This window comes from Dipodomys merriami, unplaced genomic scaffold (genome assembly GCF_024711535.1).
Source record: "Dipodomys merriami isolate MVZ:Mamm:240054 unplaced genomic scaffold, mDipMer1.0.p SCAF_151, whole genome shotgun sequence".
In the NCBI taxonomy this organism is placed as follows: Eukaryota; Metazoa; Chordata; class Mammalia; order Rodentia; family Heteromyidae; genus Dipodomys; species Dipodomys merriami.
In genome coordinates, this window is record NW_027202838.1 from 2,486,083 (window position 1) to 2,506,013 (window position 19,931).

General features: G+C 50.6%; 1 protein-coding gene across 3 annotated transcripts in view; it reads left to right on the forward strand.

Moving 5' to 3' along the window:
• Nucleotides 1-4,738: 4,738 nt before the first annotated feature.
• Tnip1 (TNFAIP3 interacting protein 1) overlaps nucleotides 4,739-19,931 on the forward strand; it is a 44,820-nt gene continuing 29,627 nt past the window's right edge. For 2 of the 3 annotated variants that reach the window (XM_070022684.1, XM_070022686.1), the window contains exons 1-5: nucleotides 4,739-4,880; nucleotides 14,110-14,281; nucleotides 15,321-15,455; nucleotides 17,151-17,236; nucleotides 18,824-18,907. In XM_070022684.1, the coding sequence (XP_069878785.1) occupies nucleotides 14,146-14,281; nucleotides 15,321-15,455; nucleotides 17,151-17,236; nucleotides 18,824-18,907 (441 nt within the window). In that variant the 5' untranslated portion in view covers nucleotides 4,739-4,880; nucleotides 14,110-14,145. Of the gene's footprint in view, nucleotides 4,969-14,109; nucleotides 14,282-15,320; nucleotides 15,456-17,150; nucleotides 17,237-18,823; nucleotides 18,908-19,931 lie in introns of all 3 variants that reach the window. The other variant, XM_070022685.1, reaches the window with a different exon arrangement.

Sequence of the window (19,931 nt, forward strand, 5' to 3'; positions counted from 1 at the left end):
TCAGGGACTTTCTTGCCCAAGCTAGCCTTGAACCATGTTCCTCACATCTCAACCTCCTGAATGGCTAAGATTACAGATATGAGCCATTGGCTGTCCAACTAATCTCTCCCATCTCTTTTGTGTCCCCAGGCCAAGGTTCTCTGGGGGGGGGGGGGTGTAGATGGTAAACTGAAATCCAGTGAGATGACATTGCTTGTTTGAACAGTGCATACAACCCATATGTACACTCCACTGTTCTGTCTAAAAGGCCTACTGTGTGCTGAGCCTTGGGCTTTATTCACATTACCTCATTGTCTTAATGATCACATAAAGGGAAGGTACAATCATCCCCATTTTTCCAGAAAAGAAACAAAAACAAAAACAAACTTGGGGTTTAGAGGTTGCCCAGGTAGCAAGTGGGAGAATAGGCATCGTAACCCGAGTAGACACACAGGCGACAAAAAAGTTCAGGTACTGGGGTTGGGAAGGTGGCTCAGTGGTAGAGTGCTTGCCTTGCATGTATGAGGCCCTGGGTTCAATTCCTCAGCACCACATAAGCAGAAAAAGCCAGAAGTGGTGCTGTGGCTCAAGTTGTACAATGCTAGTTTGAGCTGAAGAGCTGAGGGACAGCACCCAGGTCCAGAGTTCAGGCCCCATGACCAACAAAAACAACAAAACAAAAGTTCAGGTCCTGGAGGCTCAGGCCTGTAAGCCTAGCTATCCAGGAGGCTGTAATCTGGAGGCTTGAGGATTTTCTTCCCAGGCAGAAAAGTAGGAGAGACTTCATCTCCAATTAACCAGAAAAAAGCAAGGAGACATGGCTCAAGTGGTAAATTATCAGCCAGATTACTCAGCGGGGCACCGGTGGCTCATTCCTGCAATCCTAGCTACTCAGGAGGCTGAGATCTGAGGATGAAAGTTCAAAGCCAGCCTAGGCAGCAGTCTGTGAAACTCTTTATCTCCAATAAACCACCAGAAAACTGGAAGTGGCACTGTGGCTCAAGTGGTAGAGCACTTCCCTTGAGCTGAAGAGCTGAGGAACAGCTCCCAGGTCCAGAGTTCAAGCCCCACAGCTGACCAATAAATAAATAAATAAATAAAAGATTGCTCAAAGCCACACAGTGAGCGATCAAGACTAGAACCCAGGGCCTTTGCTTCCAGTCCTGTGTGTTCTATCCACAACACTGTGTTGTCCTGACAATGTGGTGATTTCTTCTTCCTCTCTCTTTTGTGCCAGTACCAGGGCTTGAACTCACGGCATCACACTTTTGCAGTGAGATGCTGGGTAATGGTTTCATGTCAATGTCCTCATTCTCCAGGAGGCATTTGGCACTTACGGGATATGATACTCTAAGGTCAGACTTTTTTTCATTAAGTAGTTATATAAAGAGGTTTCAGTTCCACAAGTTCAGTTGTAAGTACAATGTACCTTGCTCAATAGCCACCCCTTCCTTCCATCATTCTCTCCCATTTTTACCCTTCTCTCAAACAACAACAAAACCCTTATAATCAACACTTTGGGATCGGAGGCATGGCTCAGGTGGTAGAGCATGAGCTAATGAGCAAAATTATCAGTACCAAGTTTGAGTCCCAGTCTAGGGTAACCCCACACCCCCCAAAAAAGCCACAATATTTTTTCCCCCTCTCCTATCCCTACTCTCAAATTATATCATTCATTTATGTCAGATTTTTTTTCTCTGTGTGCCATTACTGAGGTTTCAATTTGTGGCCTGGGCCTGGTCCCTGGGCTCTTTTGCTCAAGGCTAACACTCTACTACTTGAGCCACAGTTCCATTTCCAGCTTTTTTGTTAGTTTATTGGAGATAAGAGTCTCATGGACTTTTCTGCCTGGGCTGGCTTCGAACTGTGATCCTCAGATCTTAGCCTTCTGAGTAGCTAGGATTACCATGGGAGCCATCAGCATCTATCTTAGGTCAAGATATATATTTTTTATTTTTACACAAACAACTGGACTAATGTGGAAACATAATGCAAATTATTGGAGCCTCTTCAATTTTAAGTAAATTTCAACGCTCATGGGGAGAGGGGTAGAGAAGGCTGGGGTTGCCATCCAGGAGGGGGTGAATCAGGTAGCACAGAGGATAAGAGCCAGTTAGGGACTGATAAAAGGCACCAAGCTATAGCATGACATCAGTGGTGTGAATTGGGTCCTAGGTTCCAAATCTCCTGTTTCCTCTTGGGATGGTGACAACTGGAGTCTGGCTGGTGAGTTTTGTTTTGTTTTTTGGTCAGTCATGGGACTTGAACCCTGGGCCTGGATGGACACTGTCCTTCAGCTCTTCAGCTCAAGGCTAGCACACTACCACTTGAGCCACAGCACCACTTCCAGTTTTCTGGTGGTTTATTGGAGATAAAAGTCTCATAGACTTTCCTGCCCAGGCTGGCTTTGAACCTTGATCCACAGATCTTAGCCTCCTGAGTAGTTAGGATTACAGGCGTGAGCCACCAGTACCTGGCTCTGGCTGGTGTTTGTGACTCCTCTCCAGAATCAAAGTAGATGGAAATTCCTTCCCATAATGAAAGTGAACTGGAATATTGTTTTGAAAACTTGGTAATACCTTTGAAGTGACTGAGGCAGGTGTGTGTTTGATCATACCACTTGATTGACAGGTTTCCCCATTTTACTATAAGGACCTAGATGAACTAGTTCCTGGAATCCTTTCCCCCAGTCATTTTAGATAAAGGTCTGTCAATGACAAAAGTTTTGTTGTTGCTGTTATGTATTGAGCCCATTCTGGGGCTTGAACTCAGGGCCTGGAGTTGTCCTTGAATTTTTTTGCTCAATGTTAGCATTTTATTTTTCTTGGCTGGTCATGGGGCTTGAATTCTGGGCCTGGGCGCTGTCCCTCCGCTCTTCAGCTCAAGGCTAGCTCCTCTACCACTTGAGCCACTGGCTTTCTGGTGATAAATTAAAAGATAAGAGTCCCATGGATTTTCCATCTTGGGCTGACTTTGAACCTTGATCTTCATATCTTAAGATTACAGGTATGAGCCACTGGCACCTGGCTGATGGATGACAATTTTTTTTTTTTTTTTTGGTCGGTCGTGGGGCTTGAACTCTGGGCCTGGGCGCTGTCCCTCAGCTCTTCAGCTCAAGGCCAGCGCTCTACCACTTGAGCTACAGCGCCACTTCCGGTTTTCTGGTGGTTTATTGGAGATAGGAGTCTCACGGTCTCTCCTGCGCGGGCTGGCTTTGAACCGTGATCCTCAGATCTCAGCCTCCTGAGTAGCTAGGATTACAGGCGTGAGCCACCAGTGCCCGGCGACAATTTTTTTGTTTTTGTTTTAGGTCTTTTGCAATATGCTTCTCATATTTGCTCAGTTTAAAGAATGGTGGGCTGGGAATGTGGCTTAGTGGTAGAGTGCTTGCTTAGCATGCATGAAGCCCTGGGTTTGATTCCTCAGTACCACATACACAGAAAAAGCCCGAAGTGGCACCAAAGCTCAAATGATAGAGTACTAAAGCTTTGAGTGAAAAGACGGTCAGGGACAGTTCCCAGGCCCTGAGTTCAAGCCCCAGGACTGGCAAAAAAAAAAAAAAAAAAAAAAAAAAAGAGTGGTCCTTTATTTCAAGGTCAGGCCTTTCACTTTTTTCTTGGAGTTAAAACTTAACATTTCTGCTAGGTATAGTGATGTACACCTCTAAGCCTAGCTACTGCAATAGTTGGGGCAGGAGGATCACACATTCTAGGTTATATAGTCAGACCTTATCTCAAATAAACAACCAAAAAAAAAAAAAAGTATTCCTAACCTTAAACAAGTGAATGCTCCTCACTGTAACAGCTTCTTGGGATTACCTGGCCTATATATAGATGGGAGGGATGGAAGGATTTGTCCACCTGGTTTTGGATCTTCTTTCTTTTTGGATCTTGTTTCAACCTCTTGAGGTCTTCTATTCTCTCTGTGCCTTGTACATTATATTAATAAAAAAAAAAGTGGTGAGTGAAATATAACCTCCTCGCTACGGTGATTATTGTAAAATGTCTGTAGTAGTTAAGTGTGCAAAAAATGTTAATACTGCCCAGCACCGGTGGCACACCCCTGTCATCCTAGCTACTCAGGAGGCTAGATCATAGGACCACGGTTCAAAGCCAGCCTGGGCAAGAAAGTCCCTGAGACTCTTATCTCCAATTAACCACCAAAAAACTCCCCAAAAAACCAGAAGTGGTGCTGTGGCTCAAGTGGTACAGCACTTGCAATACCCCCCCAAAAAAAAGGTTAGCAATAATAATTAATAATCCTATTTTTTTAATGGGTGCTTTAGCCTAACTGGGTTTAGAAGGACCTTGCAGGGAACTTTGAAGCCTCTGGCTCCAAATGCTGACGTGCATTTTGGGGTGCTTCCTCCCCCCTCCCCGTCCCCCCCCAACCTCTCCCAAAAGGATGGGGTTGGGTGGTCTCTGAAATTCCCCGCTTTCTAGGTGGTCCGGGCCTGCGTCCAGGGCTTCCGGCGCGGGGCGGTGGGGCGAGAGGCTTCGCGGACGCGGGGAGGGCGCAGTCTGCGGGGAAGCCCGCCGTCGAGGGCCTCGCCCACCCGCGGGTGTGTGTGGAGGGGGAGGAGACAGGGCTCGGCAGCGACCTCCGCGGCGCCAGAACCCGGCCGGACGCTGTTTACTTGGCTCCGCTCCGCCCCCGCCTCCCGGCAGCGCGCGGCGCGATTGGAGGAGCGCGCTGTCAGTCATAGCGGGGTTTTTCCCGGGGGTGGGGCCTCTCCCCCCCCCCCTCCGCACTTCCTCATCTTGGGCCGCGTCCCCTCCCCCTGTCCCGGTCAAGGTCCGGCTTCTGAGGAGAGTCGGAGCAACCGCGGGGGAACCGGGGTGCTGACGCTCCCCCCCCAACATTTCCCCACCTCACACACATAGACAAGTTCTCGTCCTCAAGTAAGCCGTAGCGGGAGAGTGAAGGGGCGGAAGGGAAACCGGGAGTGGGGTACTTCAAAGGCCTCGGCCACCCCGGCCTGGAGTAGAGGTAAGGCTGGGAAAGACGGCTTAGGCCGCGGGACGCCTGCTACCCCGAGCTCGCCCGCTCCCGGAGCGACTCGGTCGTGGTTGGGGCCGGGCCTGCGCGGGGAGGCCGGGCCTGCCGCCGAGGGGCCGCGCGTGCGCATTGCGGGGCGGGGGGGGGGCGCTGAGGCCGGGCCTGCCGCCGAGGGGCTGCGCGTGCGCACTGCGGGGCGGGGGGGGGGGGGCGCCTGCGGGCGCCACTACTGATAGCCCGCTGAACACGGTAGTTAGGTAAATAGTGAACGGGAACAACTTTGTAATCGTGATGAGAAAAAAAGGGCAATAACTTTTGGGGGCGATTTGATGAGATCAAATGTTGATATAAAGCGTGTGTTAAACTCTTTAATTATATATATATATATATATATAGAGAGAGAGAGAGAGAGAGAGAGAGACAGACAGACAGACAGACAGACAGACAGACAGACACAGAGAGATCCTAAACACCAGCATGATTTTTATGCCCATTTTACGGTTGAGAAAATCCGACCCACTTGGAAATTGGGTTCAGTGTAGTAAGTTGTAAAGTCAGGCTTTTTCTTTCTTTCTTTTTTTTAAAATTACTATCTGTAAGTAGTTGTACAAAGAATTTGCCATTCTACAAAGCAAGACAGGTTGTGAACTACAGCTCCCCCCCTTTGTTTCTGTTCATATGTGTGTTTGTGTGTGTGTGTGTGTGTTTCTCCTTTGGAGACATTTGTTACACATGCAGGGTAGATTCAGTGAGTTTCTAGGAGTATTTTGTGGGGCTGGAGTTTTGACTTTGGGCTATTTTGACTGTAGGACATTTGTGTGTCTGATCATATGTGGAAAGAATCACTTTATACATTCATTGAGTGTGTACAGGAGTGGGTGGGAATTTTGTGTGACTGAGAAACTGTTTGGGTTAGGGAGGGAGGGACTTTTGGGGATGAGGTAAGAGCCTCATCCCCACCCCTTTGCAGAATGACAGTGCAGGGAAATGTGGAGATTCCTAATGCATCATTTTTATGTCACCACCGCATCAAAATGGGATTTAATCAGCTCTTACTCATTTTCCAGACAATGGGGGATGTACTTCGAGGGGATTTCAGCATCTGGTGCGTGGTTAGACTCTCAATTTTTTTTTAATCCTTAGCTATGGATATTGGTGGAATGTTTATTGTTAGTTCAAACATCACAGCAATCAGTGATATTGTATTAATATACCTTTGCCACAGAGCATGAGTCAGTAAACTGATAATGAAAATATACTTTGTGAATGCTTTACTAGGTGCCAGTAATGTGGCTTGAACTCAGGAGCTCTCTCTCAGCTTTCTCTGTGTGTGTGTGTGTGTGTGTGTGTGTGTGTGTGTGTGTGTGTGTGTGTGTGTGTGTGTGTGTGTGTGTGTGTGTGTGTGTGTTATGGATTTGAATTCAGGGCCTTAGCGTTGTCCCTTACTTTATTTTTTTTTTGCCAGTCCTGGGACTTGAACTCAGGGCCTGGGCACTCTTCCTGAGCTGCTTTTGCTCAAGACTAGCACTCTTCCACTTGAGCCACAGCGCCACTTTGGGCTTTTTCTGTTTATGTGGTACTGAGGAATCGAACCCAGGACTTCATGCATGCTTGGCAAGCACTCTACCACTGAGCCACATTCACAGCCCAGGACTGACTCTTCATGGAAGCATTTGATAATTGCTCCCCCTGGAAGCTACACATGGGAGAATCTTTGTTCTCCATACGTAGGTGACCATGTTGTCCCCCACCCATGGGTGTCCTGTGTGTGTAGACAGTGTGGCTGAGTGTTGATGCCTGCTTCTGGATGCCCACACTAGCAGCTTCTTTGGTCCCCAGGAAACGGTGGGGTCTGACTCATCCCCCCTTACCCCCAGTACTGCTGTGCCTGGGGGCCCGGATGTCCTTGTTGGGTCAAGTCGACCTGATTAAGGTACAAAGCATTGTGGGAGGTTGCTTATCTGCCTCCTCCTACTGGCCAGTCTTCCTCCTGCAGGAGCTGTGATTTAGCCTCTTGGCCAGCCTGCTTTTTCCTGCCAGTGTGCCCAGCTAGTTCTCATGCTGAAGCCTTTGTCTTGCCTTCTCTCTGCTGAATACCTTCCATAGCTCTTCCTGAGGCTGGTTTTTCCTCATCTCACTTCAAATGTCACCTCACCAGAGGGGCCTTCCCTGACCTCCTTATGCAAAATAGGCCCCCCCCTCTCACTTTCTGTCACATTGCTATTTTACTTTTTTTGCGTGCGTTCATCATGTTGTGAGAATATATTTGCAAATGAGAAAGTACATGCACGGAACTTGGTGGCTAGCATAGATTTTGTTTGTGGTTTCTTTTTTTGCCAGTCCTGGGGCTTGAACTCAGAGCCCCAGTGATTTATTCTGAGTGATTTATTGGAGATATGAGTCTTATGGACTTTCTGCCCAGGCTGGCTTTGAACTGCGACCCTTGGATCTCAGCCTTCTGAGTTGCGAGGATGACAGGCGTGAGCCACTGGCTTCTCTTTTCCTAGAACAATAGTGGAGAAGGCAAGGATCATTTTAGTCTTCCCAAGTGTACTCAGACACTGGGGAACAGGATGGGTGTGGCTCTGCTGAGTGTGTCCAGCACAGCAGTAGAAGAGATGAAACTGGAATAGTGGGCAAGGTGTAGATGAGAACCAGAACCTGATCTCGCGAGACATCACCCTTGGAGCGTTACAAGCACGTCCTGCTGGTTCTCGGGCCCACCCTGGGCCGTGTTCAGGAGCATGGGTGCTGAACCTGGCTCTGCCCTCCACCGATATAGGTGGTCCGATGAGGACCACTGGACTATGAGCTCTACTGGGAAGCATCAAGACTAACTGGTGGCAAGTGTTTCGAATATGAAATACTCCAAGGGGTACTAGGTAGTGAGGAAGGGACCTAAAAGGAGGTGACATTGTGGATATTCCCTAGAAATATGGTGAAGACCCCGATCTCTTATGAGACATAGAGGTCAAGGCAGAAGATTTGGAGTAAGGCTCTGTTGGATTGGAGGGTCTTTGCTGACCATCCGCTGAGTCAGTAAAGGCCCTGAGAGATACCAGGCCTGGGGCTGGAGGCGTGGCTCAGTTGGTAGAGTGTTAGCCAATGAGCAAAGCATCAGGTGCTGAGTTTGAGTTTGAGTCTCACACACATAAACAAAAAAAGAGAAAACAGACCTGAAACTGCCTGACTTCCGCTAGGGAAACAGCTAGAGCAGCTGGTTCACAAACCTAGCCTGCATTGGTATCCCCTGGGCTTCAGCAGGTCCCCCTCTTTTCTCACTGGGCCATACCTTTCTGGTGCCAACCCTCCCCTCCTCTTACCCCCCCCTTCCCCCAGTGTCCCTGAACATGGGCCTAGGGCGGGCTTCAGTCTAAGGAGAGTGACAGGGAAGGGATTGGGGTAGGAGCCGCTACATTCCAGCCCCCCACTAACCCTGGTAGTCCCTGTGGCCACTTTGGGAAGTTTCCCCTTGTTCTCCCCGTGACCTGCCTGGATGATCACTCTGACTGGAATGAATGACTGCTTGTCTTGAGGCCATTCATCCCTGCAGAGCTGAGCATGTCTGCTCTGAGGACCTGGTCCTGAGCCAGTTTCCTCTGAAAGGCAGGAGCCCCGTGTCCCGCAGCACCTGCGGGCAGGTCAAGCCTGGCCTAGGCAGGTGTGTGTAGAGAGGGTACTGTGGGAGTCCTGCTCAGAGCCACAGCTGGCATTTCTGTGTGGAAGAGGGGTGCCTGTGAGTCAGGGCCTTGGTTTGGTCCCCACGGCCTTTGTCCAGTCAGCTTTAGCAAGGCTCTGAGGAGTCCTGGTCCCTCCACACGCCACTGCTGCTTCTACAAGTGTGGCTGCAGCCTGATCCTGAACTGGCTCATAGACAATACCAAGAAACCTTTCTTGTCTAGAGAGAGGAGACTCACAGTTGCATGAGCACCACTCCCCTGCGTCTAGAGAGAACACCTGGAGTTACATCCCGACTACCCTGCCAGCCCCAGAGAAACTAGTGCACTGGGTTTAATATTGGCATCTGTGTGTGCACATGCACACCAACACTGATACTTGAACTCAGGGCTTGGGTGCTGTCCTTTTAGCTCTTTTGCTTAAGGCTGGCACTCTACCACATGCACTATATAGCTCCACGTCTGGCTTTTTTGGTAGTTAATCGGAGAGAGAAGAGTCTCCTAGATTTTTCCTGTCTTGGCTCGCTTTGAATGGAGATCCTCAGATCTCATTCTCTTGAATAGAGTCATAGGCATGAATTGCTGATGCCCAGCTTGAATTTAGGGTTTATTCTTCTTCTGTATGTATGTACAGTTTTACGATGAAAATGTGCATCTATAAATAATACACATATGGTATTGTTTTAAAATCAAGCTCACTCACTCATAGTCACTATTTTATAGCATTCCCTGGTAGGAATTTGCTAGTAAGTATGTATTTCTTTTCAGTACTGGGGTTTAAACAGCTCCCCACCTTGCACTTGCTAGGCGGGTGCTCTGCTACTTGAGCTCTACAGTTTTTGTTGTAGTTTCCTGCCCTTTGTTGTTAGAACTGCATCTTTGGCTTTTATCTGAGTCTCTTCCCAGGCCTCAATACCATATTTGATTTATAGTGTTTTTCTTAGAGCGAAATTGAGGGATTAGGTAAATCAGCTGAGGCATGTTGGGAACAGAGAGACAAGAGGAGACTTGAGACCTCCAATTCTTGTTGTTTCCAGATGGGGCTCAGTGTCTTTTGTTCCCACAGCTTGTGACTGAGGCCAGTGCTCCCTCCTGCATTCAGTGAGCATCTAGCTGCTGGGAGGTTTGCCGCGCCAGTGCAGGAGCTGAGGGGAGGAAGGCTGGAGGAGACAGCGGACGGGGTTGCACGGGGAGTTCTCAGCAATTTTAGTACCAAGGAGCACTAGGCAGAGGTCAGTGCTGTGCTGGTGAGGTTAGCTTCCTTGAGGATTGTGTGGTCATGAGTCAGGCCCTGACCTTTGAACTCAGCCAGCAGAGCAGGTGTTGAGCCAGGTGTGAGTTGCACACCTGGGTGGTGGTTGCAGCGTAGGGTGGTTGTCTCTAGTTTCGTGTTGTGCCCGCTGTGGTCATCTCAAGACCCGGCCCAGGGCCCAGGTGGTACTCCTGTGCCCAATGCCTAGGCTGGGAGCACTGGGCCTGGAGTCCTTCCTCCTCTGTTTCTTATCAGGCCCCTGTAGCCCGGTCTTTGTTTTTGCCACTCCTGAGGCTTGAACTCAAGGCCTGGGCACTCTCCCTGAGCTTCTTTTGCTCAAAGTCAAGGCTAGCACTCTACCATTTGAGCATAGCACCATTTCTGGCTTTTTTTCTTTATGTGGGACTGAGGATGCTAGGCAAGCACTCTGCCACATTCCCAGCCCTGGTCTTTGTTTCTAATAAGGGGACTCTTCCCCCTTCCCAAGGTCCTCCAGCCTCAGTAGGTGCCAGAACAATGATTCTCTCTTGTTATCCCTTTGAGAACATGCGTAAGGACCTGGTTCTACCTCTCAGGTTCCACCATCTCCCAAATAGTGTCAGTTAGCAAGCCTATAACACAGCTGGACTATGGCTGGCACTTGCCACCATAGGCTGACATCTGGAGGATTGTGGTTGCATGGGTTAGGAGTGGTGAGCTAGTGGTGAGGCTGGGGAGGGGAGCCAGGCCCTGTGGGGGTGGAGCTGGAGCCAGGGCCAGGCAGCTACAAGGCAACACTGGAGGCTCTTGATCTCCCAGCGCTGCATGGGGAAGAGCAGCATCTTTTTTTTTTTTTTTTTTTTTTTCCCCGTTAGTTGTGGGGCTTGAACTCTGGGCCTGGCTGCTGTCCCTCAGCTCTTCAGCTCATGGTGAGCGCTCTACCACTTGAGCCACAGCACCACTTCCAATTTTCTGATGGTTTATTGGAGATAAGAGTCTCACAGACTTTCCTGCCCAGGCTGGCTTTGAACCGCGATCCTCAGATGTCAGCCTCCTGAGTAGCTAGGATTACAGGTGTGAGCCACCAGTGCCCCGCTTAGAATAGTGAGTTTTGTCTCTGGGCGGTGAGAGGAAAATGCATGCACAGTGCTGCTGCCCTGTGGCCACACATGGTGACTTCCACCAGGTGTCACAGTCCCTCTCAACTTAACCAGGTACCTGCAGGGTCCAGGCTGAATTCTAGCACAGGTGTTTGGCGGGTGCTGCCTGTGGCCTGCTTTGTGGAGGCGGGGGGCGGGGGGCAGTGGGTGACTCCCCAAGAGGCAAGGAGGGGGAAGGACAAGAGTGGTCAGGATCAGCTGCCCCTCCCTCCTCCCCCTTTCCTCCCCCCCTCCCGCATGTCAGGAGGGGGCAAGACTGGCCTTGGGCTGCGGAAGCCATCAGTCTTAGCTCTCAGGGAAGCAACTACCCCCTGAATGCTTTCTATGCTGTCTCTTTTTTTTTTTTTTTTTAAGTTTTAGCAAGGATTGATTGATTGATTGATTGATTTTGGTGCGGGTCCTGGGGCTCGAACTCAGGGCCTGGGTGTTATCCCTGAGCTGCTTTTGTTCAAGGCTATTGTGCCATCAGATGGGAAAACAGTACTTGGAAAAAATGTTTATGCTACATGTGTGCGCATGCCTCTGATCAATGCTCTCAGGTGTGTGGCCTCTCGGAATGGGCGGGGCCTTGCAGTCCCCCTGCCGTGAATCGGAGGCATGGAGCTTGCACAATGGACCTCTCAGAAGATGCCCCTGTACACAGGTGTGTCGAGCCGGGCTCTGCTCTCCCAGAACTTCTCATCTCCCAAATGAGCCAGCCCTGGGGAAGAAAATGAGCCCTGTCACCAAGCAGGGTCAATTGTAGACCTGTTTAGGGCACCTGCAGAATGGTGGATGGGAACCAGGACACCTGCTGCTACTTGTCCCTTAAGGCAGCCCCAGTCCCCTTGCCAGCCCTCAGTCCCAGGTCCCAGGGATGGCCCACTGCCCCGGGCAGTGACAGGAGCACAGAGATACCTAACATAGACTCCTGTCCAGGAATGTGTCAGCCACATGGGCCGATGCTGGCTCCGATCAGGCCTGTCAGGCCTAGTGGCAGGCATGGGGGGTGGGCAAGGAGGACCCTTGGGCCACCAGCCAATCTGAGTGTCTAGCTCTTTGTCACACCAAGAGCACCACCCACACAGATTCCTTATCACAGTACTGTGTCACCTTGACCTTTCAGGCTAAAAACAAGTTACTCCTAGCAGGCATGACTGTATGGGCCACTGTCCTTTGCCTCGTGGGAACTGGCAGGGCATGGGTCCCTGTTGCAGGAGAGTATGTGGGGCTTGGGTCTGCTTGTCCGAAGCCTGTCTACTTTCTAGTCTGTTCCATGCCGTGGGTGCTCTGGGTGAACCCCTTGCAACTTCTTAGGCTGCAGGAAGCAGCCGAAAGTTTCTCCATTGCCGGGAGCTTTCCTGCCAGCCTTCTTGAACTCCCTCTGCTGTTCTAACCTGTCCTGTTGAGGGCGTTTCGGAGCCAGGTGAGTTAGAGCAGGCTTAAAGCATCAGCCCTCTGGCAGGCTGAGCTGGCTTTATATCCAGCTGTTAATGAGCGTCCGCTGTCTCCTGTGTAACTCAGAGATGGCATCAACCATGCCTAGGCCGAACGACAGAATCACATAGAGCATTCAGTGAGCACCTGGTCAGCCCTGATTGGTGAAGGGGGGAATAGTTCTTATTAACGCTGCATCCGAGTCTGCTTTCTGTGACCACAGTGGGTTTGAAGGGCGGTGGAAGAAGCATTGTGGAAGCAGCTTTTTCCTTGGGAGGGGAATTCGGGACTCCTGAGTGCTAGATTCTGAGGGTACCCCCTGGGGAAGGATACCCGGGAGCTCTTGCTCAGAGGCTGGCCCAGCCTTTGCCTAGAACCTTCTTCCTGACGCTTCTTCCGGCCTTTGCTTGCTTGGGTTTTGTCACCTGGAGTACTTACTGTGTTCCCAACACCCCCATCGCCTCTGCTCCTAGGACATAATCTTCACAGAGGATTTTGTCTGTTTTGTTTGCTGATAATCCCCCAGCTCACTCCAGGGAAGCTCACTCATTACTGAACAGATGAATGAAGGAGTGAAGGAATGAACCAACAGTTTCTCGACCAAGTTATAAAACTATGATTCAGAAATGATGTAGAGTAACTTCAAGTGTGTGTGGGGGGGTGCGCGTGCGTGCGCACATGCACGCATGTGTGCACACACATGGGTGGGGTGGGGCAGATGAAATCGAACAGATTAAGACAGTGTCACTGTGCAGAGAGTCGTTGGATGGAAAATTCTTCAGCTTCTTAGAACTGGAAGGGACAGACTATTCACATCTGAGATCAAAGGAGGAGGGTGACAATATTAAATATGAGTCAGGGTTTTTCTTCTTTACATTGAGGATCACTGTTTAAGACTCTTGCTTCCCCTCTTAGAGTAGAAGAGGGACTCCCCACAATCCCACGGTGCCTTAATGCCATGGTTGTTTGCTTTTGCTAACATTACACAGGACATGGACTTAAAGCCCACCACTACCGTTGACAGCTCCACTTCCATTTTTCTGGTGATTTTGGAGATAAGAGTTTCATGGAAGGGCTGGGAATGTGGCTTAGTGGTAGAGTGCTTGCCTAGCTTGCATGAAGCCCTGGGTTCGATTCCTCAGCCCCATATAAGCAGAAAAACCTGGAAGTGGCGCTGTGGCTTAATTGGTAGAGTGCTAGCCTTGAGCAAAAGAAGCTCAGGGACAGTGCCCAGGCCCTGAGTTCAAGCCTCAGGACTGGCCAAAAATAAAAAATAAAGTCTCATGAACTTTCCTGCCTGAACTGGCTTTGAACCATGATCCTCAGATCTCAGCCTCCCGCGTAACTACAATTATAGGCATGAGCTACCAGCGCCCAGCCAACTGACATATTTTAAACAAATGAGCAGTGCCCGAGGCTGCTAAAGGGACTGGGTGTCATTCAGTTGTATTAATAGAAACAGAGTATGCAGATCAAAGGAGGCGATGTTCTGCTCGGCCGTTCTACGGCCAGACCATCCTGAAGTAATGTGTCCTATTCGGGATTCTGGGGACTGCGTTTTGGAGTGTTGGCAAGCTTAGTGCATCCCCAGAAAAGACGCCCCCAATGACCGGGCCAGCCCGCTGATACACTGCTGTTGTCCTTACAGCCAGGTGGGCACCACGGCAGGGGCTGAGTCACCCTCATGGAAGGGAGAGGACCCTACCGGATCTACGACCCTGGGGGCAGTGTGCCTCCAGGAGAGGCGTCCGCAGATTTTGAGCGCCTAGTGGAGGAGAATTCCCGGCTGAAGGAAAAAATACAAGGGATAAAGATGTTAGGTAAAGCAGACTGTGCCCCCTGCCGGTGAGCCCCCTCCTTGCAGCCCGAGACCCCAGTCCCTCCACCCGTCGGGAGAGAACGCAGCCAGCCTCTGCCCATACCACCCACGCTGTCCCTCCAGGCCCACAGGAGTGTCTTTATGCACTTCCAGAGCACTGGGACATTGTTCCCAGGCCCTGATTCCTCACCACCCCTGAGGGTCATAGAGGGACCCCGAGGGATGTCGTGGGAAGCAGGGGGGAAGGACTAGGAGGCCCAGTTCACAGACCTGGACCCAGAAGGGTCTCGTCTTTGTGAGTGTGAGGGGCAGAGGGCCAGCTGCATGTTGGCAGCAGGGATGGTCCACTGAGGGGCCCAGGGAGCCGAGCTGGCTTGAAACAAGGTACAGCAGCCCCCCCCAGCCTCTCTTCTGGCTTCTGCTCAGCTGTTCCCCACTGCCTGGAGCAGCTCCACATTCCTCCATACCACTGCCGTGTCCCAGGCGCCTGGCTGGTGCCACCTCCTCCATGCAGGCCTCAGGGATTTCCCACCTTCTTCAATCCAAAACCTCTTCCTTTGCTCCCTTCTCTGCTTTCAGCCTGGAGGATGAGTTTTAAAATGCTACCTCTCTTCTTGGCACATCCCTGCCCGGGACAGCAGATGAGAGGGAAGGTGGTGTTCCCCTTCTTAGTTGCAGAAGGGAAACTGAGGCCTAGGGTGCGGTTGGTACTAGCCAGGGTCTCCTCCTGCAGCAGCCCCTGGCTCGGGGGCTTAGTGGTGGCCACTCTAGGCTACTACAGTGTCATTTCCCCCCCCCCCCCCGCCCCCCACTTTCCACACTCCCCTCCCCGTTATTTCCTGGCTTGCTGGTACCTTTTCTTTGCTCTGGCCCATTTCCGGTGAAGAGTCAGAAAGTGGTTGGCTCTGTGACCACAACATAGTGGACAACATAGTTGTTCAGTCCAGGACTTGAGTCTCCAAATCCAGGCACCGGGCAGGGTGGGAAAGCCAGTGCACGGGGCTGAGAAATCATCTGCTTCTCCACCCCCGGACCTCTAGGGGAGCTCATGCAAGAGTCTCAGATGGAAGCATCCAGGCTGCGGCAGAAGGCCGAACTGCTGGTCAAGGACAGTGAGCCACGCACGCCACCTCCTTCCCCCTTGGACTCCTTCGACCACTTGGCTGAGCTCACAGGTACAGAAGCATGTGGGCACCCCGCCTTCCTATACCCCAAACTGCTGAACCTTTGTTCCTCTTGCCTAACTCCCTAATCCAGTAAAACCACAGCATTTATCCTGAGGCCACAGTTCCTCTTCATTCCCGAAGGTCAGATCTGGAAAGGACTTCAAAAATAATCTTGTTAAAGATGAATGTTGACTCAGCGCCTCCTGAGGCCCTGGCAGACATTAGTAGTCAATCACAGCAGTTGACTTGAGTCCAAGATGTGGCCTCAGGACCTTTACCAGCATATTCGACAGATACTTAGCAGTTGTTTGCCAACCATAGCACTCCAGGCGGCCATCCTTTATCAGGCTGAGTTAGGGTAGCTGAGTTGCAGAGAAGACTCTGCACTCATTATTAGCCAGCTATGGTGTATTTCAGTGTAGGTTAAGAGAAAGGAGGGCAATGACCAGGTGCTGAAGCCCTGCCTTACTTCAGTCCAGCATGTGGCCAAGTCCAGGGCAAAGTCTACTCAGCGCCACCTGCTGGCCCCTCCCTGGCCTGCGTGATAGCCTGCCCTTTGGCTGGTTGCGACATTTGCTGAATAATAGACCAAGGTTGGAAAATGGTGATGTGGCTGCAGCCAGTGGCCATTTCCAACCTCCGCCTGCCATGCCCATTCAGCATGTCCGGATCCTGACGTCCATCCTGAGCCTGTGATTGATGCTAGGGCTAGCCAGAGTGAGGCACTGAGCCACACTAGGGAGTTCTTGGCAGCCAGGGCCCCAGTAGACTGGGGAAGTAGAACTGAGTGAGAGTCCTGGTTTTCTAATTGCTGGCTCTGTGATTGTGGGTAAGTTGGTGACCTTGTAAAGCCTTAACTTCCTGTAGAGCCAGGCACCAGCGTCTCACGCCTGCAATCCTAGCTGTCAGGACGCTGAAGTCTGAAGATCAAAATTTGAAGCCAGCCCAGGCAGAAAAGTCTATGAAACTCTTATCTCCAATTAACCACCAAACAGCTGAAAGTGGAGCTGTGGCTTGAGTTGTAAACCTCCAGCTGTGAGTAAAAAAGCTAAGGGACAGCGCCAGTCCATGAGTTCAAACCCCAGTATCAGTACACAAAAATTTAAAAAATGTAGAAAGGCTGGGTGCTGGTGGCTGACTCCTGCAAGCCTAGATATTTAGGAAGCTGAGATCTGAGGATCTTTGAAGCCCACCTGGGCAGGAAAGTTTGTAAAACTCTTTTATCTCCAATTAACCAATTAACACAAGCCAGAAGTGGAGCTGTGGTTTAAATGGTAGAGCACTGTCCTTGAGCTTTGGGGTTCAAGGACAGTGCACAGGCTTAGAGTGCAAGCCCCAGGACAGGCAATAAAAAAGGCAGGGGGCAGATATGGGATGGTCATGAAAATGGCCAGGAATATGTTTATAAAACCCTTTGTTACTTGTAGATCACTGTCTTTATCATCGTGTGGAGTAGCAGGGAATGGGGGGTGCTTTTGGTTTGTCCCAGTGAGTTGAAGGAAAGGGGGTCTCTATATTCAAGGTCTTATCTCAGTCATTCCATGGCCAGTTTACCTAGGCTACCTGGGCCTGGAGAGTCTGCCTCTATTTCTCCAACTAAAGTGGAGAACTCTAAGAACTCTTCTGTCAAGCGCTGTTCTTGGGGATCCCTCTCTAGGCTTCTCCTTTCCCAATGTCTACAACTATGCTGTCTTGATTTTCCAGGGAAGGATACAAATGTGCCAGCACCTGTTGCTGCCTCAGTATGTTCCAGAGACCCACCAGTACCTGTGCCCAAACCTCCATCCAGTGTAAGTTGCATTTGGAATCGTGGCTGGACATTGCCTGACCTTCCAGGTCCTGCTGGCTGATACAAGGACCAGAAGAAAGAGGGTTGGAATCAAGACTGTACAATCTGGGGCTGGGAGTGTGGCTTAGTGGTAGAATGCTTGCCTAGCACGCATGAAGCCCTGGGTTCAATTCCCCAGTATCACATAAATAGGAAAAGCTGGAAGTGGCTCAAGTGGTAGAGTGCTGGCCTTGGGCAAAAGTAACTCAGGAACAGTGCCTAGGCCCTGAGTTCAAGCCTCAAGACTTGGTAGAGGGAGGGGAGGGGAAGACTTCAATCTGGCTAGTTAGGTAACATTGAAAAAGTCAGCCTCAAGCTTTGAAAGGCTCAGTTTCCCCCTAAGATTTGTCAGAAAAACCCTGCTATGTGCAAGGATTGCTCTAATTGGCTGAGGTGTCTGATGTGAAGTGAGGAGCAGTGGCTGTCGCCAACACTCAGAAGATACACCAACTTGGTGTGGGTCACATCATCAAGATGACCCACGAACTGTGCCCTGCAGATTTGGCTTGAGACGTTTTCCATGGTTTTCTAGCACAAGCCCTCAAGCATCTTCATCCTACAGATCAAGCCTGGGGAGAGAAAGGTCTTTATCAGGTTCCTTCAGGTACCTGTGAAAATGTAGAAGGAAAGGGGGACTTGGTTAGGGCATGGCTGAGACCAGAGTTAGGGGTCATGGTGACTTTGAGGCTCAGTTGGATGCTAGAGTGGAGCTGAAACACAGTATCTGCAGGCCAAGTTTAATGGGGAAGCTTACAGCCAGGTAAAGTTCAGATGGACCATGGACCTCGGTTGAACAACCAGTGAATTCTACTTGGTATTGTCTTGGAGGGTAGAAAAAGGTGTGGGTTTGGTTGGCCATCTTGGATTTGGAAAAGTCTCCATATCCGTTGAATCATCTTTGGGATTCTTTTCAACCTTTCCACTCACTCCTTTGAGCAATCTGGGACAGGGCTGGCAAGGCCAGCATAGAACCTTGCCTGATGGCAGCTCTAAGAACTGCATCTGTGTCACCTTGAAAGAGTAGTCAGAGCCATCTGGGCCTAGGATACAGCCCCGATGCCACAGCAGGACTTCCGGTTGTGGATGCAGTCTTTGTTTTTCGTATTAACTATGTGTTTTCGGTCTCCACATCTGTCCCAAGGGGGGAGAGGATAAGGAGACCTCGTTGTCTGACTCTAAGGGGAGGGGATACGAAACTCAGACCCATTCCTTGAGTTGCTTTGAGGACTAATAGAGTTCATGAAAACATTTGAAAAGGACCAGACCTTCAGAAAGATGCAATTCTGAAGCACTAGCAGGGCAAAGTCATTGCTCACAGATGAGCAGAGTAACCAGGCCGGGCTGAGACCTCAGATCCCACGTGGGTTCTGGTGCCTGTCTGCAGCCTGGCTGTGTGGTCTCATGCCAGTTTCCCTGGGAGCTCAGCGGGGCTGAAATCCCGGATGTGAGACAAGACCTTGACCTTCTACACCCTTGCTGCTCTCAGCAGTGGGGTGCCGGAAGGCCAGAGATACTGTTCTTGGGTCACTCCTAACTGCCTTCTGCACAGGGCACCTCCTCTGAATTTGAAGTGGTCCCCACTGAGGAGCAGAATTCTCCACCAGAGAGCGGCGGCCACCCCAGAAACACAATGGTGAGTGGCCAGGCAAACCCCTTGGGCACGTGGTACTGTCTCCTCTCGGTCTCAGCCACCTGATTCTGTATGAGAGGCCTGGGGACCCTCGGATCCCTTGGGCTCCCTGGAGTCACATGGGGACACACAGGGGCTGGAGGAGGCAGTGCTTCTCGCTCTTACATGCAAATCACTCTGGCAACTTCCCCCAAGTTGGGGCACCCTCCAGTTGTGACAGCCCAGGCACTTTGTCAGTCCTGTGGGTTTCTGAACAAGTCCATTCTCAGGCTATGACTCAGATTTGGGGGGGAGGGGGTCTGTGGGCTCCTAGCTATCGGGTGAGGGAGGAGAAAAGTTCCAGAGCCTCTTGCACAGGTTTTTGGCTCCTTCTAGGAGTACATAGGTTGGAGGCTAAACTTTTGCTCCTTAACACATCTACACCCATCACGCATGCAACACAAGTCTTACAGCTCTGTAGCAGTCACCCGCATCCTTATTCTGTGCCTTCTAGCACTTGCATCATGGTTCTACCGCATCTTCCCTCTGCTCTCTTAGATGGAGAACCACTGCAGGGTTCTTCAGAGGTCTTCAATTCTGTCTTCTCCTTCCCGGTCTCTTCCTTCTTGGAGTTTTCAATTGTTATGCCGACACTGTGTGTCCTGACCCTTCACCAACACTCCAACTCCCACAGCCTGGTTCACAGGTGGCTGTGTCCAGTGGCTGTGGTGGCTCCTTGGTTGCTGATTGCTGCTTCTGTGTCACTTCCCCTCCCAACCCCCAGCATGGGGCTGGCCAGCTTGTGCAAGCACTTTAGCTTTCAGCACATAGTGGCTTATCACCACATCTGGCAGCTCTAAGTATGAGACAGGGTCTCTTGTCTCCTGGGACCTTAGTTCCCTTGTCCTGTTCTGTCCCAAGCAGCTGTGAGCTGCTGGCCGAGGCGGCAAGATCCCCCTACTTGGAGATGTTTCACTCTGACTTTGGACCAGTACTTTTTATTTTTTTCATTTCGATCAATGCTATTTTATTTTATATGATCAGATGT